This window comes from Dromiciops gliroides, chromosome 3 (genome assembly GCF_019393635.1).
Source record: "Dromiciops gliroides isolate mDroGli1 chromosome 3, mDroGli1.pri, whole genome shotgun sequence".
NCBI classification, from domain to species: Eukaryota; Metazoa; Chordata; class Mammalia; order Microbiotheria; family Microbiotheriidae; genus Dromiciops; species Dromiciops gliroides.
This window is the reverse complement of record NC_057863.1, coordinates 629,446,693-629,459,484: the sequence shown is the minus strand read 5'-3', so window position 1 is coordinate 629,459,484 and position 12,792 is coordinate 629,446,693. Positions and strand designations below refer to the sequence as shown.

General features: G+C 49.7%; 1 protein-coding gene across 3 annotated transcripts in view; it reads right to left on the bottom strand.

Annotated features, from left to right (window-relative positions):
• KLHL21 (kelch like family member 21) overlaps positions 1-12,792 on the bottom strand; it is a 31,001-nt gene that overhangs the window by 13,864 nt on the left and 4,345 nt on the right. Inside the window, exons 1-2 of one of the 3 annotated variants that reach the window (XM_043996173.1) lie at positions 5,915-6,001; positions 4,159-5,223 (exon numbers count right to left, since the gene is read on the bottom strand). In XM_043996173.1, coding sequence (XP_043852108.1) covers positions 4,159-5,179 — 1,021 coding nt within the window. In that variant the 5' untranslated portion in view covers positions 5,180-5,223; positions 5,915-6,001. Of the gene's footprint in view, positions 1-4,158; positions 5,224-5,518; positions 5,583-5,914; positions 6,002-12,792 lie in introns of those variants that run through there. The other 2 variants (XM_043996171.1, XM_043996172.1) reach the window with 2 other exon arrangements.

The window sequence follows — 12,792 nt, the reverse complement described above, 5'->3', positions numbered from 1 at the left end:
ATGCTCCAAGACTTTCCAGCCTCCACCTCCTTCCTGCCCAGAACCAGGGGCCCATTTCAGGCTCCCCAAAACCGAGGATATAGAGCCACAAACACCCACCTGGCTGTCTGGCCTGCTTCCTCACCTGTAAAATGAGGGGGCGCTGGGCCAATACATCCCCTCTACCTCTATGATTCTAGGAATGTTGGGGACCTTAGAAATCACCCCAGGAAAAAAAGAGAGAGGGAGAGAGGGAGAAATCACCCCAGGGCTGGTGAGGGAAAGGAGCCTGCCCAGAGTCATGAGGCGAGTTAGGGACAGAACTGAGAATAAAATCCAAGTCCCCTGACCCAAAACCCAGAGCTCCCTCCACTTCTCCATTCATTTCTCCACTGGGGAAGAACTTAGAACCCTAATTGTAGTGCACTGTGCCCAACACACTGTTGGTGCATAATAAATGTTCACTGACTCACGGGACAGACCTCAGAGGCAAGCCCCTCATTTTATGGTTAAGGAAACAGAGGCCCAGGCAGATCATCCTAGTTCTAGAGAGTCCTAGAGGTGGCCTGGTCCAGTGGGAGAAATCCAAGACTCACAGAGTGGTATGAATTGCCCAGGGTCACTCAGGCAGGGGGCAGTACCTGCATTTGAACTCATCACCTGACTACAAATCCCGTGCCCTTTCTGCTGCCCCACACCTCTACGTGGGATTGAGTATCAGGAACAAGGGGGTTCTAGGAGTGGAAAGCATGGCTCAGAAATAGCTGTAGGCCCCGGGGAAGGGGCGACACATCCACTGGGCACTGGGGAAGGTGCCGGAAGGACATCTCCCTTCCTTGGCATTTCGAGTCAAAGCCAGAAGGGGCCTTAGAGGTCCCTGAGAACATACCAAGTGAATGAGACAGCATTTGAACTCAGCTCTTCCTGCTTCCACCACACCTGTCATCCCTGAAGGTCATAGACCTTGGAAGGAGGGATTCCCAGCAGTTCTGGGGGGGGGGGCAATTCCGCCTCAGAGTTTCCAGAGAAATTCATATTCAGAAGATAGAGACTACACCTGTTTTCCTGAATAAAGGAAGCTTCCCTGGTTTTCAAACCAGGCCTCCATCCAGCTAGACAAATCAGCAACGTCTGCACACCTAGAAAACCATTTCTCTCTCCCATCATTCCTAATGGTTCAAAGCTTTGGGGCAGGAAGCCAACCCCGCTTCCCATCTTGAGATACCATCTGCTCCATCTTCTAGTAAGGAGAAGAGGCGAATGCCCCCGGAGACACAGGAAAACCACCTCATTTACCAAATCCTGGGAAGCTCAAAGCAGTGTGGTGTAATGGGAAGTGGGGCTTAAAAGAACTGGAGGTGGATTCTCATCTCCAAAGCCCAGCAGCTGGTGAATGAAGAGTAAGTGTTAGGTAACCTGACCTCTCACAGACAGTTTTCTGATCTGTAAAAAGGGGGCAAATAAGGGACAGTACCTGTATTGAGAGACACAATAGAGGCTAGAGAGCCCAGTTAAGATCTGGACTTAAGTTCTGCCTCTGGGATAGCTCAGCTTGTGGGACCCTGGGAAAGTCAGCCAACCTCTGTACCCCCAGTAATTAAGACTAAGGGTTGCAGTGGCTGAAGAGACAGGTTCTCACTAGGCCTTCTCTCCATCCAGACCAATGAAATCTTAGGTTTGATCTCTCCCGGGGACCTGGAACACCAACCCACCTCAGGGGGTTACTAGGAGAACCATTTTTCTAAGAATCCCAAGGCTTCAAGAGCCACATTCAAGAGGCAGGCCAGACGGTCCCGTGTGGAATGGGCACGGAGCCTGTTACCTTAAGAGGCATCATAGACTGAAAAGAACTTTTAAAAATAGGACCAGAAAGATTCACAGCCGACAAAGTCTCAATGCTCTATTTACAGGCAAATGTCCCTAAGTCTGAGGAGAGAAGCTGCTCACTTGATATTAAAGCTCGTCAGCTACTTGGGTAACAGTGTTAGAGAAAGCTTCTTTGTCTGGAGGGCCCCTGAGGCTGACCCAGTGGGGCACCCCCCCCCATCTTCCTATGGAATGCTGCTGCTGTGGCTGCCCAGTTCCCCACCTCAAGAGGGAACAACTGTTCAGCCTTCAGACACTCTCCCAGTGTTCTCTGAATGAGAATGGTTTCCCAAAGACATTCTGGAAGCCGGCATTCTTCCTCCCCCGGAATCCCGGCCAGGCAGCTGTACTTGAGAGAGGCCCGGGCCAGTTGTCTAAACAATGAGCATTAGTTGGCTCAGCTGTTATATTAGGAAAAGAGTCTGCAGGACTGGGGTCTGTCAGACCTCTGGGGAAGAGATTTCTCTGCCCCCAAACTGAAGGGGCAGACAGGGTGCCTGACCTTGTCCGTGGCCTCTCTGTGCATGTATGTATGTATGCATGCACTCGGGGGCACTGCATGCTTCCAGCGTGGAGGAAAGCTGCGCCGAACCCGCCCACATCCCACCAGCAAACAAGGAGGCCTGGCTTAGAACACCAAGTTCTTTTCCTAGAACTCCCAAACCAACCTTAGAAAATGCACAGCCTGTCAGAAGGGATCCAAGACACTTTCTGATCCAACTCCCTTCCCTGCTCGGTTTTTTTAAAACAGAGGAGAAAAACGAGGAGAGAGGGTTTTCCCAAGCCACACAGTCAAGTGAGTGACAGAGCCTGCACTGGAAGCTCGGTGCAGGCTCCTCTTTATCACACAAGTGGGGATGATTTCACCTTTATTTAAGGAGTCTCCCAATCCATCAACAGTTATTAAGGGCCTACTAAATAACAGGTACTCTGCTAAGTTCTCACAGACAAGATAGAGCTCCAGGACGAGTGCGTGCGCGTGTGCGTGTGTGGTGTCAAACCACTCCACTATTGCATCAACGACCCAAGGGATGGCCAGTAGAAAGCAATTAGACTTTCAGAAAGTAAACTGCATTTTGAAAAGTTCAAGGCTGATCCAAGGGTACCAGAGACCCAAGTTCTGGCATCCCTCATTTCCAAATTAAACCCAAGTCCTCTAGATATGACAGGTTTGGAAATCCAACTACTTTTTTTTGATAATCTGTGTCCCCAAGACACAGAGTATGTAGGCTGGACCAGGGACAGATGACTCAGGTTTTAGCAGTGTTACTGGCAAAGATGGTAGAGATCTCTGCAACAAGAGACCTTAAAAAAACAACACACCATCAACAAACCCAACCCAGCATATCTTTGCCTAATAAAGCTGCCCGGGAACAAGGCCTCATAAAAAGCCAGGGTGTGTTGTGGGCCTTTTAGAAAAAAAAACGATTTATTAAGACAAAGAAATGGAACCAAGAACCCTAGACTGGCTGGGACCCACCCAGAGTGACTCGGCACTGCCTTGGGTTGTCAGCCAAGTTAACTGGAAGAAAATCAGTGACCATGTGACTATGTTTACAATCACAGGGGTATTTCAGCCTAAACACCATGTGACTGGGAGCATATATCAAATGCATAAAGGGTGACTGACTCAAACCCCCTGGGAAAAAAATTTCCTGCCGAGAGTCCCAGGGGAGGGAACCTGTATGAGGCATCAGTCAGTCCCCAAACCAGGAGAGGCCAGGCTGGGCGAGCCAGTGGTGAGAGTCCCACTGGATGTCAAACTCAGTCTAGCTATTAAGTTAATTAGGGCAACAATAGAGGCCCTACCAGGTCGTTGGGAGGAGGGAGAACAGAAAATGGCCCAGTGGTGTCTGTCCAACTTAATTAGAGACTGGGACTTGGGGGAGCTGTTCTCAGTGAGAAATTTCGCAGCTGATCAGGCAGCTAACTAAATTGAGTCAAACACGGACCAAGCAAGAAAGGCCCGGGGGATGGATGATGGTCCTCCCCCTCCTCCACTTAGACAAATCCAGGGCTGCTTTGACTTCGGTAACTGACTTCATTCCGTATTAGGGGAGGGCTGGGGAGTGCACAAGCCCTCAGTCGCTCCTGAGTGAAGTGGCTACCCCCACATTCCCTAGATAAGCCAAATCAAGGGCTGGGCTCAGTTTCATCTTTATCAAAATGAGGGGTCTGCATTAGGTCTTTAAGAGCCCCTGCTAACTCCGATTATGCCGGTCTGCCCGACACGGCGCCTGGCCTAAGGGAGCTGGGCCCGGCTGCTAAGTTCCCCGCCCCCCCATCATCCCCTCTCCTGTCCGGGATCCTCACCCGTGACATAAATGTCGTTGCCCAGCGCCACGATGCTATAGCCCCCGCCCAGGTGGTCCGGGAACTCGGCCAGGTAGCGCCACTGGCCGGTCTGCGGGTTGTAGCAGTCCACGGTGACCAGCTCGTCGCAGTCCTGGTCGCAGCCGCCCACGAGCACGAGGATCTCGGCCAGCCCGGTGGAAGGGCGCGGGCGCATGCGGGGGCAGGGCCCGCGGTCGTGGCGGTCGTAGCGCGCCGCCTGGAAGTCGCGGGCCTCGCGCAGCAGGCGCAGGCAGGGCGGGCAGCGCGCCACGAGCGGCTCGGCCTCCACGTGCGCCAGCAGGTAAAAGCGGCGCACGAAGGGCAGGCGCACGGCCTCCAGCAGCTGCGGCCAGTGCGCGGCGCGGCGCGGCAGGTCGGCCCGCACCCAGCGCAGCGCCAGCTGGTAGGCGGCCTCCTCCTTGGGCACGCAGAGCCCGTCGTCTCGCAGGTAGCGCAGCAGGCGCGCCAGGGGCAGGCGCTCCAGCTGCTCGGCGCCCAGCTCGCCCACGTGGCGCAGGATGAAGCGCTGCGCCGCGCCCGCCAGCCCCGCGCAGCTGAAGGCCTCGGCGAAGTCCTGCATGTCCAGGCAGTTGGCGAGGTCGAGCTGCTGCTGCAGGAAGGCCCCACACGCCTCCTTCACGGCCGGGAACTGCAGCAGGTCGGCGGCGCGCAGCAGCGGCTCGGCGTTGTCGCCGCTCACCGCCACCCGGCCCGTGTAGCTGAAGTCCAGCAGCAGCTGCAGCATGTCGGGAGGCACGCCGTGCAGCCGCACCCGCTCGGCACGGCTCTCCCGCAGCTGGCCCGCGAACATGGCGCGGAAGTAGGGGCTGGCCGCTGCCAGCACCGCCCGGTGCGCGGGGAAGTCGCGCCCGCCCGCCGCCTCCAGTGTCACGTCCAAGAACTTGCGCTCGGCGCGCAGCTGGCTCAGCCCCCGGAGCAGACTCAGGGCGTGCGCCGGATCCGAGAAGGGCAGCACAGCCAGGGGCGCCGGCCTCTCCATGGCTCGCTGGGGAATCGTCTGCGGGCCGGTGCCGGTGCCTATGCCTGTGGGAGAGACGCTCAGCTCAGCTCGGCCGCCGCCGCCGCCGCTATAAATACCTTCCTTGCTTCCTTTCCCTCCCCCGGTCGAGCTGCCCAGCCCACGTGGCCGTCAGGGCCCCGCGGAGAGTCTCTCTCCCAGCCCGCGGCCCCCGCCCACTTAACCCTCTCCCCGCTGGGCCGCGGCCGCTCCGAGAGACTCCCGCTGCCTTCCCGGGCTGGCCGCGAGACTCTCCCTCTCCCGGTCCTGCGCTGTAACCCGAGCCGCGTGATGCAACCTCCCCCTTCCTCCCGGACTTACGGAGGAGCCAGGAATACTGGGCAGCAGGGCCGGCCCGTCCCCGGCTGGCTCTCCGAGCGGCCTGACTCAGCGTCCCCCCCCCCCCCCCCCCCGCTGGCTCATCAGCCGACTCCTCCCTTGGGCCGCCCAGCGCTTCCCCACCCTCCACCCCTAGTTGGGCTGACGGTGCCAAGGGCAGTGATCCGTCCCCCGCTAAATTAACCGTCCGTAGGGAAGAGGGAAGAAACTATCGCGGGGAGCAAAGCTCGCTGAACCACAAGCCCGGGCCAGCGCGGTGGGGAATTAAATGCCTCATTTGACAGCTCCGCGGGGAGCACTCCCTTCCCCACTAAACACCCCCACCCCCGGCCAGGCCTATCACTCCTCGATAAACACAAACAATTAAGTGCTAACCACCTGGACTGATCAGAGCAGGGCGCGGCTTCCCAAGTCTCAGGCCACAAGTATTTCCAGATGGAATCTTAGGGGACGCCCCCAGCGCCTCAACTTCCTGAGAAGTCAGTAACTTGACTGGGTGACTGGTTGTCTTTAGTCAGAGGATTCTAGGAAGAACGAGCTACCAGAGGCGTCTCTGAGATCTAGCCCACACCCTCCCCGCCCCCTTCCTTCACAGAGACACTGAGGCCCAGAGTTTTCCAAGGTCGCCGTGAGGGGAACGGAAGCAGCCAGCTTTAGAACAGGGTTCTCTAGCTTCCAGGCCAGTACTGTACGGCAGGCTGTCCCTTCTGGGAGCCAATCAAAGCAATGCATTCCTTCTTCGGCTACCCGGTGGTGTGGGCTCACTCGCAAAGGAGGTCATGAATGTATGTGAAAGAGCTTTGGTGAACGGTATACACTTTAGAATCAACTCTAGGGACCGCCCGGGGGGAGAGGAGAAGGAAGAAGGGAATACGCAATTATGTAGCGCCTACTCTGTGCTTCTCTAAGCATTTTAGAAATAGCTCGATTGATCCTCCTCAACAACAGTAAGGCTAACATAAAAAAAGCTGCAGACCGGCTATGCAAGGTGCAGATGGCAGGTAGTTCTAGGAGTCCCCGATATTGATGAAAACAGGTTCCCCCTATTGCTACTTATAGGATCATATCCTACATTTTTTATTATGTATATTATTAATTATATGATATTAATCTTATTCTATTTCTATAGAATCATAAGTCTTCAACTGGAAGGGACCATGGTGTCCATCTATTCCAATCCCCCCTATTTTACAGATGAAGAAACTGAAGTCCAGCTCAGTTAAGGTCACACAGGTAATATCTGAGGAGGGATTTCAACTCAGGACCTCTGACTTCATTGCATGTATATACAGGCATTAAGAAATCGTCTTGGGGGGGCAGCTAGGTGGCGCAGTGGATAAAGCACTGGCCCTGGATTCAGGAGGACCTGAGTTCAAATGCAGCATAGGACACTTCACACTTACTAGCTGTGTGACCCTGAGCAAGTCACTTAACCCTCAATGCCCCACCAAAACAAAACAAACCAGCATTAAAGATCGACTTTATACTAAAAAAAAAAACAACCATAAAAAAAGAAAGTGTCTTGGGGCAGCTAGGTGGCGTAGTGGATAGAGCACCAGCCCTGGAGTCAGGAGGACCTGAGTTCAAATATGACCTCAGACACTTAACACTTACTAGCTGTATGACCCTGGGCAAGTCACTGAACCCCAATTGCCTCACCAAAAAAACAACAACAAAACAAACAACAACAAAAAAGTGTCTTAAGTCAAATTCTTCCCCACTAAAGTGTCCCATGTTAAATTGCCCCATTGATCTCTTGCTGCTATATCAAACTAGAAATAGAGTGCCAGGATCCCTGCTCCCCCTCAAACACCAGAATTGCCATATTCCCAAACCCAAGTACTTGGGCCTAACCTCTCTGTGCTACTGTGAAATAATTTAGCATGCCTGTTTCCTAGAGATGAACCAGGACACCAAAAGGTCAGTTTCTCCTTGCAGTTATAGCTGTGAGCCAGTTCAAGGACCTATATATGGGTGCTGCATGGCTGACCTTTTCATACTTGGCCAGGAGAAAACTATGTGCACTTGGCTGCATCCATCCTTTTATCAGTCCAAAGGGGGCCTAGACTCTGCTATCATGCATATCTACAAATGACAAATCATTCTCTACTTGAAAACAGTACTATTTCCTTTGATTTTTATGTTGCACTACTCTTGGATACTTAATCTACAGGCATTTATTAAGTGCCTGCTGCATGCTGGCTACTTTGATAGGAGCTGAGGAATATAAAGAAGGAAAAAAAAAAGAAACCCTCTCTCTGAACTTTCAGAAATCACATGGTCCAATCCCTTGATTTTTAGAGAATCTCCCACTCTCAGTAATTATCTGTCATTTGTGAGTCAATAAACATTTTTGGGGTGGGGTAGTAAGGGTTAAGTGACTTGCCCAGGGTCATACAGCTAGTGTCAAGTGTCTGAGACAGGATTTGAACTCAGGTCCTCCTGAATCCAAGGTCAGTGCTTTATCCATTGCACCACCCAGCTGCCTGTCCAAAAACATTTTTGAAGGGTCTCCCAGCTAGGTACCAGGATACAAAGACAAAAATAAATAGTCCCTTTCCTGGAGAAGCTTACATTCTAATATCTTACAGGAAAGGGATGGGCCTGGCACATTGAAGAATTTGTCATTTCTCAGCTCCTGGATTGTAACTGGCATTTGGGAAAAGGCATGTGACCATCCATTGATGATTAAAATGAGTGGCACGACACACCTCATTTTGCCTAACAAGTTTTTTTATCTTGCCCTGAGAATTTGTTTTGGTGTTGGGTCCTGTTTGAATCCAACACAAGTAAAGCAGCCAGGTACACTGCAATGCAATCTGTGGTTGCCTATAGACGGACTACTCGTAAAGCTCTTAGCAGCAGCAGCTTGGAGCAGTGCTGTCCAAGAACGTGCAAAGGCAGTTAGGGAAAGCCAGGAAGTAGGATATTTTTAGGGGGAAAGCACTACCGTCATGCTGGATTAGAACTGCCTGGGATAACAGCTCATCTTCCTTGTGTAGTCTGAATGACTAATAGTCCACATCATGAAGAGCCTGGGCAGTAAAAACCAAAACACAGTCGACGGGGTAGCTGAGTGTGGAGGTCTAACCCTAACCCTTTAACCTTATCAGCTGAGTCTGGAATTTCAAATTCATGTGCACTACAGTGGCTCATAGAACACCCTCTCTCTTCTTGCCTGTCTGTTTGATAAGCACAGAAGTGAATGCTAGTCAACCCTTTCCCCTCCCAGACATCTCTCACCATCCCAGTTACTAAATGCACAGTACATCTAATAAAAAGAATCAAGATCATGGGATTTAAGGACCTCCAAAGGCCACTGAGGGTCAGTGTGGCAGTAAGAAAATATAAGCAATAAGAAAACTAGCAAAAATTCAGAAACTCCTTTTCAAGAAAGTACAGAGGGGGCGGCTAGGTGGCGCAGTGGATAAAGCACCAGCCCTGGATTCAGGAGTACCTGAGTTCAAATCCGACCTCAGACACTTGACACTTACTGGCTGTGTAACCCTGGGCAAGTCACTTAACCCCCATTGCCCCGCCTCCCCCCCAAAAAAAAGAAATAAAAAAAAAGAAAGTACAGAAGGCTGGCATCTCTTGGAGTCTGACACCATTCTCACAGTTACGTGGGAGAGGTGATATTCCTCCTTACATTAAACCTTAGAAACTTTTAGTACGGTGTCCCATCCCTTGCTCTGAAAGAGAGTGCTGACATTACATTCAGCCTGGTGAGAAAGGGGTTAAGTTACAGAAGCACACCCTGCCCAATTGCTGATTATTTATGGACAAGATGTTTGGATTTGCACAAAGTAATTCAGCTAAGAAACAAAACAAAATGATAAAAAAAAATCACCTCCCCCCAAGAATTTTTTTTATTTTTTTATTTTTTGCAGGGCAATGGGGGTTAAGTGACTTGCCCAGGGTCACACAGCTAGTAAGTGTTAAGTGTCTGAGGCCGGATTTGAACTCAGGTACTCCTGAATCCAGGGCCGGTGCTTTAACCACTGCGCCATCTAGCTGCCCCCAAGAATTTTTTTTAAAAAGGGAATGAGCAACTTGTTTAGGATAATATGTCTGGAAGAGTGCTAAGTATGATAAATGTGTATGGTTCCATTGTGAGCTGACCTTAATTGTAGACAAAGAGGAGGACAGACTGAGATGGCAAAATAAGACCACTCCTATAAAAACACAAAGTTGAGTATATTAGCAACATGGCCTCAGAAGTGAACAATAATGGTGGTGGTGCTAACAATAATGGCATTTATGTAGCATTTTAAGGTTTGCAAAATGCTCTAAGAAATAGGATCTCATCTGATCCTCAAAACTACCGTATAAGGTAGAGGCTATTATGATCCCCATGATAAGCCCCTTGGCTTTCTTATCTTTCAGATGAAGAAACTGAAGCAGAGAGTGATAAAGTGACTTGCCCAGAGTCACACAGCTGGAAGAGTATGTATGAGGCTGGATTTGAACTCAGCTCTTCCTGACCCCAGGTCCAGGATTTTCTCTCACAACCCCCATGGACCACAGATTTTTCCCTGTTTGGGCATGCCCAGAATATAGCTCCAAGTCTACTAGATGTAAAGTTCTGATCTGCCTCAGGAATTACATAGCATGCTCTATGCCTCTGACCACCTTGTTATTCCTTTCAGAGCACCTGATTTGCTTATGTGTGGGCTGCTAGGCTAGTTTACCCTAGCAGGTTTACCAGTCCAGGCTTGTGAAATCATTGGCAAAGGACCTACCCATTCAAATCAGTCCCTTCTCTGAAGTTTATCACTGTCAGAGTTGCCTGGCCCACTCAGAGGTTAAGTGACTCACCCAGAATTATAGGCCCAGTACACGCGGGTGGGCTAAGAACAGTGTGCCAAGCCATGAAAGTACTGCCCTACCTGCTGCCATGGGTCAGTTTCCACTTGAACTCAGGCCTCTCTGACTCAGAGGCCAGCTCTATGTCCTTGGGAATCCCACTGCCTCCTGATAATACAGTACCCATAGTACAAATCAGTTTATTAATGATTTTTAAATTATCCTCTGCAAATAATTACTAAAGCCTTCTACTCACTTTCTGTTATTCAGGCTAAAAACCTATTAGTCACCTTCAACTCTTCCCCCTCTTCCACCCTCCATGTCCAAGTGGTTGGCAGATCTATGGATGTGGACTCTATCCTGTCTGTCCCTTCCCCATTCGCTCACACGTGACTACCACGTCACTCCTCTGTTCAACAACTGTCTGTGGCTCTCTATTACTCCCAGAATAAAAAATGCCTTGCCTGGTATTTGAGGCTTGCCAAAACTAGGACCCCAAACTATTTTAAATTTTATTTATGATTATGAACTTGACAATAATGAGCAATTAACAGAAACATTTCCAGATACAAGGAAGAACAAAAAAGGGGAGAATTGTATATGAAAAAGTGAACTTCCATGGGGTGTTTTTTTAAAAAAACGTACATTTTTAACAAGGCAGGAATAAAACTGTCCTTTGTCCCCTTCAGAATTTTTTGTGTGTCCAGCCTGTCTTCCCAGCCTTGCTTCACATTATTTCCCTTTATGTTCCAGCCAAATTGCATTTCTCCAGGTTCCCATCTCTCATCTCTCTCCTTGTGTTCAGACCTCCCTTCATTTAGGGAACAGGTCCTCATTTCTGTCTATTCTCAGCCCAGCTGTCTGTCCCCTTCATTATGATGCCTTCCATGTCTCTCCCAGGTGAAGCAATCCTTTCCCTCCTTCAATTTTCTTAGAACCCTCTTGCCCCTTCAAATTGCTCCTTGTTTGGTGTGCAGGCAAATCCCTCTTACTGCAGTAGACTGGAAGTTTCTTGAGGGCAGGGCCTGTTTCTAGGGCCAAGAACAAAGGAGGTCCTTAAGAGGCACTTTTAATGGAACTGAATTGAATTCAGCTTAATTTTCCAAGGAGATTACACTGAGACATTACTTAGGAAGGTAAAATGTTTTGACATACAATCAAAGTTAAACAACTACTTAACTTGTATAGCTACAAAACTGTGGTATTCAGAATACTTTGGGGGGGGGGGCAATGAGGGTTAAGTGACTTGCCCAGGGTCACACAGCTGTTAAGTGTCAAGTGTCTGAGGCTGGATTTGAACTCTCTTCCTTCTGAATTTAGGGCCAGTGTTTTATCCACTGCACCACCTAGCTGCCCTCCAGAATACTTTTACAGTCACATTTCCTTGCTTTTATCATTCCCCCTGGCAGCTAGTTAGGTGTCAGTGGATAGAGCAAGGGGCTGGAGTCAGGAAGACCTGAGTTCAAATAGGACTGGCCTCACACACTTCCTAGCTGGGTGACCCTGTGCAAGTCACTTACTCCCTGTTGACTTTAATTTCCTCATCCGTGAAATGAAGTGGAGAAGGAAATAGCAAACCCCTCCAGTATCTTTGGCAAGAAAACCCCAAATGGGGTCACAAAGAGTGGTTTCAATAGACAACTATACAACAGTCATTCCCCTACTACCAGCACATCACCACACATGTTCATGAGAGAATTAGCACTGAAGGAGGAGGGTATTTAAGGTTTTCATAAGAAAACAGGAAAGAAACAAACTCCAAAACATGGTATCTGGGCAAATGGCTGACACTACTCAGTTAAGGACCGAATCACAGTAGGCTCATTCACCCCTTATGTCTAACGGCAATGTGCTACACGTGAAGGACAAGTCAGAGAAACTATCTGCAGAACAGGAAAAAAACAAAAAATGTGGATAATGAAAAATATAAACCAGGCTACTTGTAATGAAGAAGACAGGAATGAAATTCCAAGGACACCCTGAATTCCAATTTTAAAATTCCTGGTGTCTGTGCACAGACAGTTTGGTTCATTCAGAAGTCCTACACCTCTACAAAAGTATTACATTTCAGAGAGAAATCACAGAAAGGAAAGACCAAAGACTCGGCGTATCAATTATTTTGTTGGGAGAGAGAGGAAATTTGGGGGGGAGGGAGACAGGAAGATGAAAACAACAAAGCCTTTATTATCTGGTCTCATCTATTTTAAAAACCTCAAGATTCTAGCCTCCAGATAGCTATCTATCTATCTATCTATCTATCTAGAGAGAGAGAGATTGAGAGAGAGAGAGTTAGAGTTGTCTGGAAATAGGAACCAAGTTCAGAATTTTTATTCCCCCTCCCCAATAGTCGAGAGTAATGTAAACCTGTTCTAGAAACAGCTCCCAGGCTGGGAATCAGAAGACACTAGGGGCCCAACATCTACTGCATCTTGATGAACTTCCCCTTTCCC